The sequence below is a fragment of the Lepisosteus oculatus genome, chromosome 4 (genome assembly GCF_040954835.1).
Source record: "Lepisosteus oculatus isolate fLepOcu1 chromosome 4, fLepOcu1.hap2, whole genome shotgun sequence".
In the NCBI taxonomy this organism is placed as follows: domain Eukaryota; kingdom Metazoa; phylum Chordata; class Actinopteri; order Semionotiformes; family Lepisosteidae; genus Lepisosteus; species Lepisosteus oculatus.
The window spans coordinates 27,504,625-27,522,634 of record NC_090699.1 but is presented as its reverse complement, the minus strand read 5'-3'; the positions used below and the strand labels follow the sequence as shown (position 1 = coordinate 27,522,634).

The window sequence follows — 18,010 nt, the reverse complement described above, 5'->3', positions numbered from 1 at the left end:
TAAGCTGTAGTTTGGTTTACTGCAAATTAATTCCATTAATTCAATTTCTTAACCTTCCACATTCTGCATGAAGCAGAGTACTCTTTGTTTTAAATCAGAAAAAACATAGACATACACAATTATAAAAATTACAATAAAATATGTAAATATATATGATATATATATATCATGGATGTTCAAAAGCCAAATTTGTTTGTGCTGATGAAGGCTCTTGTGCCCCTAAATGCTGACAGTCTGTTAAATGAAATATACTGTATATTTTCGAAAAAAGAGTGTACATTTAGTTGACACTACATTGTGCTAAATAGTCCTGCAATAAATGAAACTGCAAGGTTTTGTGAATATGATTGCAAAATACTTCAGCATGTGGATTTTAAATTTACTTCAGTTTTACTAAGAATTCCTTGAAACTCTTTGTTTGCTGAATGTTTTCACTTTGGCTTCTGTGCTCAGTTAAGCCTGAAGCAAAGTCAAAGTGGACCATCTGGCTCCCAGGCAGGAACATCCTGAAAACAGGATCTGCGAAGGTATACCAAACATAGAAAACAGAGAGAGAGAAGTGAAAACAAAAGTGTCAACCATGCTACATCAGAACAGAAAGACGTGGTTCCATAAATACTGGAATAAAAACGCATGCAAAGAAACAGAAAACAAAACATGCAACCCAAATTACTCCAGTAAAATACCCAGGTACAGTATACCCAGGTATCTATTCAAGCGTAAGTTTCTTTGGATAAATGCATCAGCTAATGAAATTAGAAATTAGAAAGGTGAAATACGTTATAAATATTGACTTGAGTCTACAGTGTTGGGTTGATTCTCCTAAAGGTCAGGTTCAACTTGCAATTAAATGATTCCATGTTAAGAGTCATTCATAACCAAATAAATGATCAACAAAGTTACCAGATACTGTGCTTTCCCAATAATTTTAATTTAAAACATACTCTCAATAAGTACATTATAAATAACAGATTAAAACGTAAGTAGATCAACAGATATCACCTTAATGGTTAAGAGTCAGTTCTAATTACAGCTTTTATGAGGTCACAAGCTCGCTGGATGTGACAGTGACATAGCTATACACATGCGTCAACACTGTCCTTGTCCGGTTTATAGTCTAGCTGTTCTATCAAAATAATATTAATTAAAATATGCGATAGTCTTTATCCAGCACATATCTTTAAATCTTTGAAGCAGGCAATTCTTTCAATGAAATTCAAAGACAGGCATAAACAAACCGCTTTATTTCTGTGTATTAAAGCCTGGAAATTTAAACAGTTGAAAAAAAAAACAAAAGTTGAACCCATTCTCTGGAAATGATCTCAGTCACGCACAGCTGACCTCTTTCCGAGTAAAAGATATAAGATAGTCTGACACTGACCTCTTATGTCGACAGACAAAAAAGCCTAGACAGCTTTTATCAGCAATCTGCCATTTCGCTGGTGTTAAAACTGTAAGCTTCTACTTTGAAAGATGCAGTTGCCTGCCGAGATTGTAATATTAGCATGGAATGCGATTTCACAATCCCGGTGCTTCTTCCAGCTTCCATGTGTGCAATCAGTCAAGATGTAAACAACACGCCACGTGGAGCGCCAAGACGCCTTGGTCAATAATGTGGTGACGTAATTGCGCTGGGCGTCATGATGACCGTGGTTGTTCCTTGTGATGTTTTAAAGGTTAAGGCTCTTTGTGTAGTTAACACTGGTCTACCTTTTAAACATTTCGCCTTTGTAACTAGCAGTTTCGTAATGTTTGCTTCTGTATTTACTAACAACACAACCATGTATTGTATATGAAATCACTATACCAGAGTGTAATTTAGTTGATTACACTCCTAATGCTTTCTTGAATGAAAAATTGACAAAGAATATTTTAAAGTCACTTGTGTAAGAATTAATGTACAGCGTTAGAAAATCTCAATATATATATATTTATTTTTCCAGGTCTTAATCATTCTTTTATCTCTCACACTTTTGCTTCTAATCCATATTTTACATTACATTTTGGAGGTACTACTTTAGTAGCTCCAGATACCCGCACTTGTCTTCTACTGAAGTTTTAAATTCATGCAATACACCAGCAGTAACGTACAAACGACACGGAATTGCCAAACGAACTGGTGGTTACACTCTTCAGTTTAGACCTCTCCTTTTCCAACGAATCCACTTCACCTCTTTATTTCTCCTCACATCCTGTTTTATTTACAAAGATTCGTGAACACGTTCATAAATCGATATACTGTATAACATAATTTGATTTAGCTGATGCATTACAATATTATTGTAAAAATAAAACCTAGAGGTTCTTCTGCTGATTTTTCTGTGTACTGAAACGTGTCAAGCAAGGGATTAAATATAGTGGCGAGCGATGCCGTTTTATTCCCTCTAAAGTCTTTTTATACTCCTTGCAAAGCAGTAACAATTTCAAAGCCTTTGAATTTCTTTAAGAATCTGCAAAGAGCATCAAATATGTATGAGCTGTTCAGTAAACAATGCCCAGTGGTCTTATTCCTTTTAAATAAAAGCATTTCCATGTAATTCAAGGGGCTTTAATATTGCCTTTAATATTAAAAGAGAGAACCACGCCTCATCTATTTTTCATTTATTGGATACAACTGTAAGGAGTCATCAATCTTAAGAAAATTGCAGACATTTTCATTTGAAATAAAAAAGTTTACACTTTATCAAGCAATAATCAGACTTGGCTCTCTTGGTACCTTTGTGGGTCTGGCTTCTGGACCTTTTCCAGAATTGAGAATAGGTCTTTGTTGTAGTTGTGCACCAGTTCTACATAAACATTTAACACTTTTGGCTCCTCTACTTGTCCTGTCAGTCTCTCTTTTTCCAATGAATGGTAAATAAAGTAGTGTAATGTAAGTAATGTAACCAAAAGGGCCACATGCCTGCAAAGAGTATAACGTATATACTGATATATAGTGTACAAAATAATTTACTATTTTGCAATTCTCATACTTATGCCATCATATCTTAACGTTTTCTTCAAACATCTAGAGGGAAAAAAAAGTTTTTTTAATATTTGCCTTGAGGTTGGCTAGTAATCAGCAATTATTGAGCAATAAAGTTGTTGTTTCGATGTCAGTAAATACATTTAGACAAAAATGGTCCTGCTTGATCAGTCTTTTGTATGGTTTGTGGATGAATTGTGTTTGGGTTCACAATTTTTTTTTCAACAGAAGTCCCAGTTGCGGTGCAAAATCCACTTCCCAAGGTACTCCCTCATGGAATCGCTCTATTGAATTATTAATCCAGAACTGTTGATATATCGTCAACCTTGTACATACATTCTTTGAAAATGAGTGTTACAGTAGGCTGGGATTTATAACAAAAGCTTGACATATGCTGCTAATTCACCTTGACAGCCTTGTCAGTTCCAGCTTTATAAATAATTGATACCTAGGGCTGCAAGTTCAGCTACTGTTGGTACTTCAGCTGTTAGATTTCAGCAGCGTAATGGATGAATATTTGTTTATAATTTCTGTACACAGACCCTATGTCAGCTCCCCTGTCTCATTTGCATAGGTAGATTGAGATGCTGGGAGTGTAATGAGGCTGTGAAGATGATGAATTGTTTTTCCTCACTACCACTGCAGTTCTGTAAATGTTTGATTATTTTTGAATGGATTACCGTTAGATTATCTGGTTCAGGGGTTAACAATGGGCACCTCCTTGCTCCCACAGCTTGCCTGATTTCCCCTTGACAGCATGCAAGTCACACATTGCTGGAAACAGGCAGACAGGGCACTGGTGGTGGCGTCAGGTGCAAGGCTGCTTAGCATGCCAGCTAGAATAGTAGTTCAAGTAGGTAGCTGTGACAACATGCATAGGCTGCAAAGGAACAAATAAAGGTTTATTCCATGCTGAAAGGAGAAGAAAAGAACCCAAAGAAGGCTCCACAGCTGAAACGTTGTGTTTCTTTTCTCTTTTCAGCATAGAATAAACCTTCACTTGCTCCCATATCAGCTAGAATGCTGTGCTCTGCGAGCACAAGATATTACACCATGCTCAGCGAATGCAGATTCATAACTACTTAAGGAAAGAAAACACATGAAAGTTGAAAGACCAAGGTGGCACAGTAGACTGGTCATTCATCACGAGGCATAATGATCCAGGTAGGAAAGCACATTGTATTCATTATTGGGTTTTTTTTTCTAATGGTGTTTCTGAGAAATAATCAAGACACTTTCTTATTATTACACCAAATTACTAGTTTCAGTTATTTTCATGTCCTAGCATGCCAGATTATCTGTTTATCTCCAGAACAGCATGTACAACGACCCTTCTACCTTGCGCTTTCAGGTTAAACACTGTATTCTTTCAGATTGCTCATTGCAATAGCCTCACAATATGCAAATAGATTTTGATAAGATAGTGGATTGATGAGAAACCTATAAACACAGAGCCATGTTGTATTAAAATTAGTATCCTTGACTTAGGCAAAATACAGCTTTGACAAAACACCAAGCACAGAACAGTAGGGACACCAGTACATCTGTATCTCTCAACGTGCTATAGTGCATCAATAGGATAAATGATGTTGAAAGTGCATATATTATGGGTGCTGAAATACTATAGGAAAATCAAGCCACATCCTACTGTTGAGGTGATGTTCAATTTAATATAGCAAGGAATTAAATAATTACTTTATACTCTTGGGTATATAATGACTCTTACAAAAAAGATCCATATAGATTATATAATTTTAAATATATTTTTATAGATGGGATGGAAAAATAAGGATGTGGTGACTGTGTCAAAGCTAAACATAATGTAAAATAATAATAGTGCTATTTCCTAAAATAAAGCTTCACTAAATTCTAAATTAGCAGAACAAGAAAGGGTTTCATAAGAGGTTGCAATCATATGTCAGGCCAGAAGAGTGAATGTAATATACGTTTCTATGCATGGAAAGGAAAAGTAAATGAATGCCCAAGGAGTTAAAAGGCTTTTATATTTTCTGAATACAAAGGTACTAGACATAAATTAAGATAAAGACTGCTGCTGTCTTCGGAACATTAAATGGCTTACAAAAATGTCCCCCTGTACTGGAGCAGAATCACTTGGTATGGCTGTTTTATGTCAGTTAAATTAATTGCACCATGACATTTTGGAAAAAAGACAATGGGTCAGTTTCTAAATGGGACAGTCTATTAAAGAAATATTAAATATTAAACAAAAACATAAGAACCTAAGAAGGTTATGTGAGAGAAAGCAATTCGACCCTTCTAGCTCATTTTCTTTGTAACGTGATTGATCTAAGGATCTCATGCAAGTTTTTCTTGATGAAAGTAACAGTAGGGTATCAGTTTCAATAACATGGGTAGCTTGGCCCATACTTCCACAACTCTTTGTGTAATGTGTCTTTAGGCCTCTTTCTCAAATGCACTTTCCATTAGTTTGCATGTGTATCTTTGATTGATTTTTCATTGTTGATCTTAAAGAATTTCATATTTTCAAGAATATTTGGAATGGTTTTGTAAGATATTGAAGTTTCCTTGCAGTCTCGTATTATTAAAGGCTTGAAGAGACTCTGTGAATTTAACCTGTCAGGGTCCAAGACATTTCATAAAGACCATTAACCTTGTAGTCCTTCTTTGGAAAGATTCCATTACAGCTTTGTCCATGAAAAGTTGTAACCAAAATAGTACACAGTTTTCTCAGAGAGATCTTACTAAAGAACTGCTTTAATTTTAATATATATTCCACTGACTTGAATTCCTGGAGTGCTGTCTTTGTGGAGTTTATATGTTCTCCCTGTGTTTGCATAGGTTGTCTCTGGGTGCTCCAGTTTCCTTCCAGTGCCCAAATACTTACTGGAAGGTTAACTGGTTTCTGTAAAATTGGCCTTGGTGAGTGTGTGCATGTACAGTATGTTTCTGTGTGTACTCTGTGATGGGCTGGCATCCTATTCAGGATTTATCTTGCCTTGTGCACATTGCTTGCTGGGATAGGCTCCTGCTCCACCACAGCCCTGAATTAGAAGAAGAGGTTAGAAAATGGATGGATGTTGTGAATAAATGTATTGGCAATCTGCTTCTTCAACAACAATTCCATTTTTTTATTTTTAAATGTATTTCTCCTATCCACAGGTATTTTGCACACATCTGTATATTAAATTTAATTTTCCAGGAGACAGCCCATATTTGGATGCTATGTTTTTTGTAATGCCTTTTGTTACTTCTCCAGGTATTTTTATTTTACCTGAAAATATTATTTACATTTTTTAATTTAATTTTAGTTTGCTGATTAGGTTTGTATATAGATAATTTGTGTAAATCAGAAATAGTAATGGATCTAAAAAATCTCTTTATTACTTCAGTAATTACCATTCAGACTCAATTAGAAGTCTATTCTCTTGTAACTTTCTTTTCTACTATCCAACGTTTAAGACATGCTTATGCATTAATTTGCATTCCCATCGCTTTCAATTTCAATTTGACGTTTTTAGGTGTCAGAGAAAGTACTGCTATTGGTAGAGGGTTCAGTTATGTTTAATCTTCGAATAAGAGACACAAAAGATAGAATATAAATGTTACTCCCCTTTAAAAGTATTAACTGTAAAACAAGGATTTGTACAAATCATTGGTAACTGCTTTGTTATGTGAAACAGCAAACCACTGTAATCATAAGAAATGCTGTAATCTTGTGCATTAGTTTAATATAAACAAAACAGTAGAATAAATGCATTTTGTTCTAGGCAAATAGTATCACTTTACCATCAATATTGTTTAAACAATTGACCTGTCTGTTTGAACCAAAGTACATAACCTTGGTCGTATCTAATTTGTTAATATTTATTTTTTCCATGAAGGAAAACATTGTTGAGCTCATAGAGACAGGTACAAACGGATCTACTTTACATGAAAGTACAGAGCTAGTATGTGACCTGGTTACCACAGTCCAGGAGAGGAAAAAGCTCATATTAAATGTTAACCCTCCATTTAGGAATAAATATTCCAAATGGATGAGTCTGAGGGTGGAAATGTGTATTGGAGTTCAGGGAGAGGGTAGTTTCTTCAGGAGTAGTACATAGACATCACTCTATTTATTATGAAAAAATTTTGAAGATGCGAGAGATGATAGTGAAAGATTTACATGCCAGTGTATTTAGCTTCTAGGCTTTTTTGGACATTCTTAACATCAAATAACCTAAATGCAAAGCTCCCCTCATTACATATTCCCTGCTAGATTCCTCATAGTCCAATAGCTACACAAATGTTAAGTGACGTTTAAAATGTTATTCTCCAACAAGAAATGGGTTTAATTGGGCAAACAGAGCTGAAATAGTCTATATCATGATCAATTCTGTGTGTGTGCGACTAGAATATTATATATTGTACCTACACGTGCACAATTACTGATTATGTGGATGTAAAGTATGTGTATACCATGTATATATTCCATCCTTGCCTGGCAACCTTACCATGGCTTGTATGGCAATCATGTCGGTGATTATATGGGTAATGAAACACGTGCTACCTTTTTGTCTGCCCTTCTGATTAAGCCTGCTTTCTATTTAGCCCTCGTGATTTATGGTGCTCAACTGTTGAGGTGAGCAGGAGCCCATCAGTTTCCCAGCCTATTACAGCTCAGGCGAGCGGCGGGGCTGCCTGCGAGGCTCCGAGCTCCTCTGACAGCCCCAGCGTCGCGCAACATTCCCTCCAATCTGTTTTGCTTCCTGTTGTGACCTTTCATACAGTAAAATATATTAGTTGAACAGCACGGTCTCATTAAAAGAGTGCATTAACCAAAGAGTCTTTTTAACTAAATGACAGCCAAAGGACTGAAAGCTAATAGCCACAGGCAGTTAGAAACTTAACTCATGAATCAGGCTGTTAATACTGCTTGATGCCTGGAGCACTGTGGGCACACAGCTCTCTCCATCTCCCTCCCTCTCTTACTCCTCTTCTCTTTCTTTCCCTCTCTGCTGGTTCTCATAAGAAGAAAAGCTCATTACTTTCCTCCTGATGGGAGAAAATGAGTGAGCGGGCAATAATAAAGTTTGAATTTTTCAATACTGTTAAAAATGGGGGGCTGACAGATTGCCGCCAACGGAGGGGACAGGCCTAGACACTGTGTGGAGAGCCACCGAATTAGCAATACCATATATCATACAATCTAATTAAATCAAAGCACAGAACGAAATTAGTTTTCTGTGACTGAAACTGCCGTTGAAAGAGCTCTATTAAATGAACTGTGGAACCTGAATTAAATAATTCACAGTGAGGGATTTTGCATTTATACAAAAATTGTGCACTTAATTGTCCATGCTATATTACAGATTTGGCCTTATGTTAACAATGTGCCTTAAGCACACTTATTGGAGCATATCACGCACTTATTAAACTAAACGCAGCTGATAAGGCTTAGAACATGGGGAGAAATTAGACAGTAATAATCGAAGAGGAGCCCAGACCATATTCACGACAGCTGGAATTAGCAAGCATAACTGTAACCTGTAGCAAACCACCATGAGATTATATTTAACAGAGGTCTTAGCGAGCACACAGAAAATAAAATTAATGGATAGTCCAAGGACAGGAAAAAAGGTAGTGAAAATCTGATTGAAACAATTCTCCTCTTGGTTAGGTTTTCGACCACCATGCCATTTACACAGTCTTCTATCACTGAGAGCTAACACTGCAAGTCTAATGCTTCATTTTCCTCAACACTTTTAACTAAACCAAATCAGTATAATATGTGTTGTGTTGTGAATGCACAATCTGATAGGTGCATGATATTCACTAGATACGATCAACATAATGTACTTTTGTCATTTTTTCAATAGTGACACTTTTAAAGAAAAAAAAAAACATAACCATAGCATATTCAAAGTTCCAAGTACTACAGTGAAAGTACTGCATGAAAGATTCTGAGATCAGCTACTCCTATTAATTCAGGAGTACTCAAAAATGCATATTTCAACCACAGCAAGAATGTGTCTGTTTGAGATGCAGGTTGGTAGAAAGTTCCATTTCCAATAAGGATAATTACACCACGAAAACCATTTTTTTTCTCGGAGATTAGTCACTCATATGCAGTGTCAAATTAAAGTATTAAATCAAAATGTGCTGTAATTAAATGGAACAAAAAGAAAGACATTGATTCATCATGTTCAAAGTAAATACAGATATTCACTTCACCAGCATATATTTGATTGATTTATGTATTTTATGGTTTGTCATATTGAAAATAACCATCTTCACTTGAGCATGACAGGAGTGCTTCAAAGAAATAATGACTACAGTTCTAATGAGAGAACAGAAGTTAGTCTTTCCATTTACTAGAAAAAGCAGAGTGCTATTTTATTTTTATTGTATCTCAGAGGTTTTGTAGGCAATCTTCCACATGTTCAAGGAATAAAACTGGTAAATACATACATACAATGTTCTTGCTGGCATTGTTGCTTAGATACAATATTCCCTAATCAATGGAGAATTTTTTGTTCAAGCTATCATATGGTGAAAGCACTCAAGCACAGGGATTATTGTTTTTTTTTTCATTCTCTTTCAGCATCAAGAAACACAACTTTATTACAGTTCCTGTCAATACCATAATAATAAAGGAATGTGGAGGGCAGAGCATACTGTATTACACTTTTAACAAGAATATACTAGATGCACATTCAGTGAATATTGAGTTTTAAACTTGTCTTATGGTGATTTGTGGCCTTGTCAGTGCAAATATTTTTCAATGTCATTGCCAAAGCCTGTGCTGTCACTTACATGGTCAGCAGGGGAATAGGAGGCATAACACAATGATCTCACTATTAATGGGAGCTGTTGAGAATGGCAAGGGTGATGAAGCACTATTTAGTTAGAGGGACCATATTTCTGCTTGGGGACATTATTATAAAACATGGTGTTATTTTGTCAGATTTCAATCACATTTCAAGCAATTTATTATAAAACTTATACTAGGCACATCAGTAATGAAAGACTGGTTATTTTGCGTTTCCCCGCAGAGAGGCATTCTGTTTCTTTAGTCTTGAGGTTTAACTTTAACAACTATTTATGTTCACTTTCCTTTCAAGGTTCAATCTTTTTAACAGCGGTGTACAGCTCAGTAATTTTGCTGAAGATTATTACGCATCGCGCTCCTTAACCACATTGTCACGCCAGGACAGGAGATCAGAGCTTATCCCAAGATTTTCTCCAGGTGGCAGCGAACAATCTTCCCAGCCATCAGACAGCTCCAAGATGTCCTTTGTCTAAGGTGCTCAAGTGTCAAGTGTCTTTCTGAAAGGGACAAAAGTTATCCACTGTCAAATCCTTTTTCCAATAAAAATAGATAATACAGGCTTTGTATAAAAATACATCTTTATAGTGTGGTTTAATGAGCTCCACAGTAGGAAGGGACGTTTTTGCTGTGTTTGTTGAGAAAGGTCTGCTGGTACGTCTTGTTTTACACGCTTGTGGTCAAATGAAGTGATTAATGACATGGGTGACCCAAAGCACTGCCCATGTTGGCTGCAGTGATTAGGACCAGGAAGGCGACACCACTGCCCGTGAGCTGAATCGAACCCTTTTAGCCTTTAGCCTCAATAATGAAAGTACTGTATAATAAATTCCAGTTTAGCAATAATAAAGTACAGTGGCATCACTGCAACAGACAAGCTGTGAAGGCCAAGCTGAAAGAAAAAGAAAAAGGGACAGAAAGACAGGCTCTGCAGCTGATTATGTGTCTGACCAAAAAGCAGGCCTTCAGGCCCTGAGACAACACGCATGGACATGAATATCAATCTCTGCCCACCAGAGTGAACAAACTGCATCCCATGCTGAAAACCCACATGCGGTTTACAGCACACCCATTTCTTTCAAAAAGCTTACAGCTTCTCAAGAGATGTTTTTAAAAAATCCTGCAAGAACATTTAAAGGTCCTTGTATGAATATAGAATTTGGGCACGTTTTCTTTTATAATGTTTTTTAGAAGAACATAATATTTTAAAGAAAGTGTATGTGAAGTCACAATCATTGCTACATTCTAACTGTAACAAAGTTCCTTTGCATTTATGCCAATGACATCATAAATCTCAGCAGCCATAGGTGGATCCCTAGATTTATCCTTCAATAGCTGTTTCTGAATAAGTTACCTTGACTTTAAATTACTTTTGACATTGAATCATTAGCATCTTATTTTTCCAATTGTACAGTTCAACATAACCTCTGATTCTGTCTCAGTATTGAGACATTAGCGTTTTATTCAGTTGAAGCCAGAGTTTCCAGTACATTTCTTAATACTAAAAGTATTTTGGCATTTTAGAAATGTTGATGTGGCGTGCCTGCCTGCAGTATCTCTATTTTAAATATTCTGCTACCACTATATAAAAAATCTGCCCAGTGTACCACATCCTCTATGATTCAAACATAGCCAGTAGGAAACCTCTTGCATCCACCATCTCCTTTTAAAAAGTTTTTTTAATAAATGTGTAATTCTACTGACCTCATTTTGCTTGGTGATATTTTGTTCTTTCTATCAGCACTACTGAATGGAAAACTAATAGCCTACACCCTCAATCTTCAAATTCATGAGCTTACCCTTACCTGTAGCATCAGTTATAATGTGGACTGGGACAACTGGATTCACATATGTCCCTCTTTTCCTTGAGAACATCTTCATCCTGTTAAAAAAAAGGCAGGCTGTTAAGACTGTCAGTGCTATACATTATCCTGTGACTGCTGTCCTAATGAGTGGGTGATGAGCTGTCAGTATTCAGTTTAGTTTTGGGTAGTCAGTGTATCTCCTTAGATGTATGAAAGCCCTTTGTTAACTTTGACCCTCTCCTTCTTCTCAACATGCAAATAAAACTCTGTGCTTGTTAGGTTCAAAGCCTCATATTTTTATGTTGCACTTAATTTCAAATTGTTTGGTAAGGTTCAAGGAGATATAAGCATGAACAAATAACTACAGTATCATAGTTCATTGGTGATTCTGGATAGTACTGTGACACAAAATCAAACAAAAGCGGGACACCAGGTAAACAAAATCAGTAAGATCAAATTGTGTATGCTGAAGAGGTTTACAAATCAGAAAGACTTTGCAAAGAATGGATCCAAACTTTAACTGAAAGAAAAAAATGATCAAAAGTCAAATCCTTGACCCATTATTTGGTAACTGGTTATCCATTCAAAAACCTTGACATACAAAATGCTGAACTAAGAAGGCAGAGAGGACTTCAATGTGTCATCTGGCTAATCTTAGATATGGAACAACAAAACAGCTGGTGTGTCTGTAGATCATCTGGGAGGCTTTCAAGTGGAAGGATGGAAAGTGATGAATCTATGAAAGAAGATGTATACTTTCATTTTTTTTCTAATCATAATTTTTTCTATATCATCAGTACTGTAGCGTAGTTCAGGACCCTATGCAGACGGTATAATCCGGAAAGTGGAAAAGGACAACAGGGAGGAGACGATAAGAAACAGGGCAGGTTGACAAACAGGGGCGTGACGACAGTGAACTGGTGTTCGGGGGGCGGGCCCATTGCAAACAAGTCCAAGGAGTCCAGTGGGAAGTCCAAAAGTCCAAATCCGGGTGATCCAAACAAGCCGTGACAAAACAGAGTGAAAAATTGGAATGGGGTCTGGTACAGGGACAGGTAAATAAAAACAGGTTGACAAGGCCAGGCACTGGGTCAGGCCTTTGTCCTCAAGCCCCGGAGGTAGGGCGACTTGATGGTAGGCAGATCTCCGGTTGTCCGTCTTCCAATGCTGAGCCCAGAGTAGCAAGAGTGCCCGGCTAAAATCATGCGGGGCAGGACTGAGGTCATGTGCACGGAATCAGCAAAATGTGAAAGAACAGGAGCTCCCTTAAGAGGAAGGATTACAATCGTGACAAGTACATTACCAGGATTTTTACTGCATTCTTGAATTATTAGAATTGTTAAAAAATGAACCTATCAGGTTAAATTGTTTGAGCTGAAAACTGGAAGGAAAAGGTATGGGTCAGGTCAGTGACATCATCATCCATCCATTTTCAGTCTGTTTTTCCCGGCGAACACCGTAGTTTGCCATCATTGTAATATTTAACCAATTCTTTAAACACCGTATGTCGTGAAATTGTGTGGTTGACTTTCAAAATCCGTTAATGAATCACACTCAAAATAAGTAGTGACCTTGAGCACTAACCAGAAATTGTGTAGGTAAAATTGCAGTAGGCTTTCAACTCAGCTGGACAGGGAGATGTTTAGCTTCAGATCCATTGCTTTTTAAAATATTAATATTAATATTAGCTAGAGCTGTAGATCATCTGTTCTCTGCCCTGTGGCTCATAGTTACCTGAAAGCACCACCACACTTGAAAGATGGAAATGTTAACAATGCAGTGTGTAGAAGACTGAGTCCAAAACCAACACTTCTTATTTCCTCAATGTACCCCAGTTAGAAGTCTTCCATCTCTTTCAACGGTATTCACAAACGTACCTCGGTGCTTTATCTGTTAAATATCTTGTTATATACTGTATCTTCAGTCAAAAGAGCTATTGATTAAAAACCAAGGAAAATTCATGAACATTATACTGAACGATGATATTTTGGGTACAGACTGCAGGTCTTTATACATATTTGCAGTGATACATATGGACAGAATACAATATGTAGAATGCCTTCAGATCAAAAGGGCTAGAGTCTAGAATGCTTGTACTGATGATGACGTTAGCTATGGTTCATAAAATCAATCATTCAACATTACTAGCATTGAGCCTTCCTAAGGAATCTGAAATGTATAGATCTGAAATCTTATCTATTCAGCTTTCGACGGTGAACCTTCAATGTACCGTCAGGGTTTATTGCTTTTTATGTGAGAACCACCAAAGCGTCGTTTGGATGAAAATGTAAACCAGTATATCACCCCTGCTCTGCGGCCCCTTCTCCCAGCAGAGACAAAGGGAAAGGGTATTATTAGTACAGTATTGAAGAGCATTAAATGCCACCTGCCTCTGTTGTGGAATATGTAAAATAATGATAAATATCATTTCCAGAAAACTGGAATCAGATTGAAAAGATTTTATGCAGAAGGTAGGGTCCTAAATGAGCTCATATCAAGTGAAACACAATAAAAGGAGGCTTTGAATCAATGCTTTGGCTCTCATGACCTCTATTTCCAGTGTAGATTAGTTTGATAAAATAGGCACAACCTCAATAAAACTCCAACAATAGAGAAAAATAAATAGAAATCACATTAAGCAGTAGCAATATTGCATGAATTGGAACACGAATTTAGGTATAATGGCCTTTTGTGGGTTTTAATATTGTCCCCAATCACTGCACAATACGCATCAGATCACTGCCATTTCCAAATAATATTTATCACCTTGAAATCTCTTTTTATAATAGAACTCTCACATTATTTGTGTTTAAAAGAGCTTATTCATATTTAATAAGCTCTGAGCACCAGCCAGAATGCAGGGCAGGGAGCAAGTTTAGCCATGGCAATAAGGCTCCAAGAGGCTCTATCATATTTTACAATCTTATGTGCTAATGTGCAACCGTGCAGAGTTAATTAGAATCAGAAGGGGGCATTTCATTCAGCTGCAGACACACAGAGATACGGAATTTTAATAAATACAGTACAGACTTCGGCTTGTAAAGCACATGCAAAAGTTTTTTTTTCTTCTCGCATTTGTTTTTCTTCTCCCAGAAGCAGCGTACTGTATAAGAAATTGACTCTTTAAGAGACCATCATAACTCGATATATGATACTGTATATTTGTCAACTAACCCAATAAAATATGATACTGAACTCTGAAGAGATCTCTACATACAACAATTGATATGGTAAAGAAATTACAGTAAATTCCAGAAACAGGTAATAATTCTATAGCTGAGAAGAAAGCATGAAACTTGAAATACAAATGTTTGCCTTGAAATTCAATACAGCCTCAAATATTTGAGAATAAATGGAATAGGAATATTTTTGCATGTTTCCTTACATTAAAAGGACCAAAACAGTTCACTGCATGCCATCCATTAAGCACACCTATTATTAAAAAGAACCTAAGCGCACAAGGAGTCTTGTATTCCTTTCTCTGTCCAAAACAGCGGACAGTTGCATGATGCTGTCTGTTCTAAATTCTTGTTTTCAATAATCTTGTTTCTTTTGTCAGCGAGAAACATGGTCAGTGTGTGCATTAAAATTACAGCTCTTTAAGGACACTGTTAATGTCTTACTTCTTGACAATACTATTAATTACATTTTAAAACTAGTTTTAATTTGCATAATATAATTGCAAAGTTATTGTAATTTCTCAAAAGTTCTCAAAAAATCAAGGTCACCAAAATCAACTATGTACAGACAAACATAGTAGCAGTTATTTATAATATGATTACAGTAAACATTTTTTGGTGCATTTATTCCAGAATCTGTAGGGACTATTTTGAAAAGTCTTTTTATTGGAATGTATTGAAATGGGGAATGTGGTATTAAAGTGACTAGTACATAACAAGACTATGTACAGTATTAATTGAAATGTTGTAGATTCATTCCAGATTTACTACAATATAACAGAAAAGGTATTAACGGTATTCACGGTGCTTCATATGATACTACTGTATATGAACAAGCTACATTGTCAGTTTATATAAACTGCAGGCTTATAATAGACAACTCTTGTTTGAACCAATTTGCCCAAACAGTCACTGCAGATACAGATACCCGTCACAGATACTTGCAAAGGAGAACATGAATTCCCCTTCCCTTCTTTCTAGAATGTAAAATGAATGGAGTTCAATAGTCATAAACACTCAACACAATATCCTCCGCATTCTCAAGATGTTTCTTTGACAGGCAGACTGATAAAAAGCAACTCTTTTAATCCAAGCCGCGATCTTTTAACAGATAGGATTCATCTTGCTGAAAGGTGATTATTTCAGTTGAACAAAGTAATACTGTAATATGTTTATGAGTTAAAAAAGACTATCAAATTTCATGTAAAATAAGCTTTAGTGCAGGAAATGATACTTATATTTTATGTCTAATTCGGGAGAAAGATATATTTCTTGCTACCAGAGCAAATGTGATTTGTGTGATGGTTCCCCATCATGATATCACTTGCTGGTCGGAAGATAAAATGTCGCTTAGGATAATGTAATTGGCCTTAAGGTATGGGGAGGTGAATTATATTCTGTGATTTATAATCTGGAAATTAAAGACTCACTCATTTTCTAATTTAATTCCATCTTCAATGGAAAAATGTTCACTCTGAGCTAAATTGGCGAATAATGTTGCTAATTCAAATGCAGATGTAATTTCAATTCTGGTAGCAGTTTGTCATGATTGACGAGTCCCCAATGGATCGTTACCACTCGTATCCCCCATCTCACCAATTCTCCGGCAGTTGTGATAATAACTTGAGCTATAGAGAAAAGGGAGGAAAGGGAAAGAGAGGGAGGAATTACTTTCTCAACTGCCTTGTCAATTTAGACTATTCTAACCCTTTAGTTAATAGAACCAGACTTTTTTACATGGTTGGACTTTTTCGAAGCTTGTGCACAAATATTCCTTATGAAGAATTATACATTGATTTAGTTTATTAGACCACAGGACATACAGTATATACGTACAGTACTGTAATTTTGTCTGTCCTACTGTTATACAAGAAAGCCAGACTAGTTCATCGACCATAATGATGTTGAACAATCATTGGTGATGTTGAATTCATAATGATGAATTAAACAGAAATACAGGTTAAAAGCAATATAATTTCAGAGATACTGTAATGTGCAGTTTTAAAAAGATTTGAAACCATGACATTTTAAAAGAAAATGTCTATACCTACATTAAATATCCTTTAATACTCTAACTTCACATCATTTCACTTGCACGCTTCATTAGCTCTGCAACATATATACTATATATCTCCATGGCGAAAACCATTCACTCCCTCTGTAAGATAGTTGTGAACAGACCAATTTACAAAACTATATTCTAATATGGAAAACACATTTCACACTTTGAATATCTATCAAAAAATGTATACAATATTTTCACTACTTTTAAAGCTGTCCAAGACTGTAATGAGTGCTACACCTTTTGGAAAATGTGTTTGTTGACGTAGGGTTGAAGTTTTTATCTTTGGTTTTGACTGTCTCGAGAGAAATAAGACCAGAATACGATGTCAATTTCCTTCTGAGACAGACCAAGCCAACTATTCTTAAATTCACAAAATAAATAGGATGTTTAAATAAAATGTTTGACCTGTATCTATTATCCGTATTATAAGATGGTTCATCAGTTGAGCTTATACTGTAGGTAATATGCACTGTATGTAGAAGGAGAAATTACACATGAACCATTAGTTTTGTAAACTTTTTCTTTGCCTTGACTGATACATCTTATTTACAGGAGCTAAATATTAATTGTGTCTGCTTTTATTGGGTGGATTTTGTGCATGATTAATATGTTTTGTTAAATGTCTTTTGTTTGCTTTGTGGGATCTGTTGCTTCCTTTATTTTGCATTTTTTAAAATTGTTTTGAATACTTAGTGTGGGCAGCTTATTGGTTTTTCAATTGTATTTTTACTGTCCTATGGCTCTGTTTTATTGTGACTTTTGATTATTGATGAATGTTTATTAAAGATTATTTTTCAACCTTTCTGTCTGTCTTACCCATATCCGGAGAGATGTATGTCATTCAGAGAGGCACTCTGACAATGGCACATGTCTTGAGATATCAACAAAATAGAGTTAGAACTTCTCTGGAAAGGCAATAGGAACCTCTGGTTTAGAAAAGTGTGTCAAGAAAATGTAATGTCTTTACATCTACCTCTATAGGGTGATGTGATCTGTGGGGTGGTCCTGTTGTTTTCAGTCCCACTGCTGTATTCCTCATGGTGACCTGTGAGTCAGTGTGCATTCATAGTAAATCTCTATATTCAATAGAGATATACAACACATGCCAGCAAATTTGAGGAGGGGGGGTGGTGTTGGTCAATGGGACTCCCCACCCATGTGTTAAGTGTTAGCAGAGGAAGGTGAACATGATGGCTGGGATTTTTC

General features: G+C 36.1%; 2 protein-coding genes across 3 annotated transcripts in view; one reads left to right on the top strand and one right to left on the bottom strand.

The window, feature by feature from the left end:
- LOC107077321 (uncharacterized) overlaps window positions 1–1,569 on the bottom strand; it is a 38,470-nt gene extending 36,901 nt beyond the window's left edge. The window contains exons 1-2 of one of the 2 annotated variants that reach the window (XM_015346540.2): window positions 1,382–1,569; window positions 384–519 (exon numbers count right to left, since the gene is read on the bottom strand). In XM_015346540.2, coding sequence (XP_015202026.2) covers window positions 384–505 — 122 coding nt within the window. In that variant the 5' untranslated portion in view covers window positions 506–519; window positions 1,382–1,569. The remainder of the gene's footprint in view (window positions 1–383; window positions 520–1,381) is intronic. The other variant, XM_015346541.2, reaches the window with a different exon arrangement.
- Window positions 1–18,010, top strand: part of bub3 (BUB3 mitotic checkpoint protein) — a 126,235-nt gene that overhangs the window by 86,688 nt on the left and 21,537 nt on the right. The window lies entirely within an intron of this gene.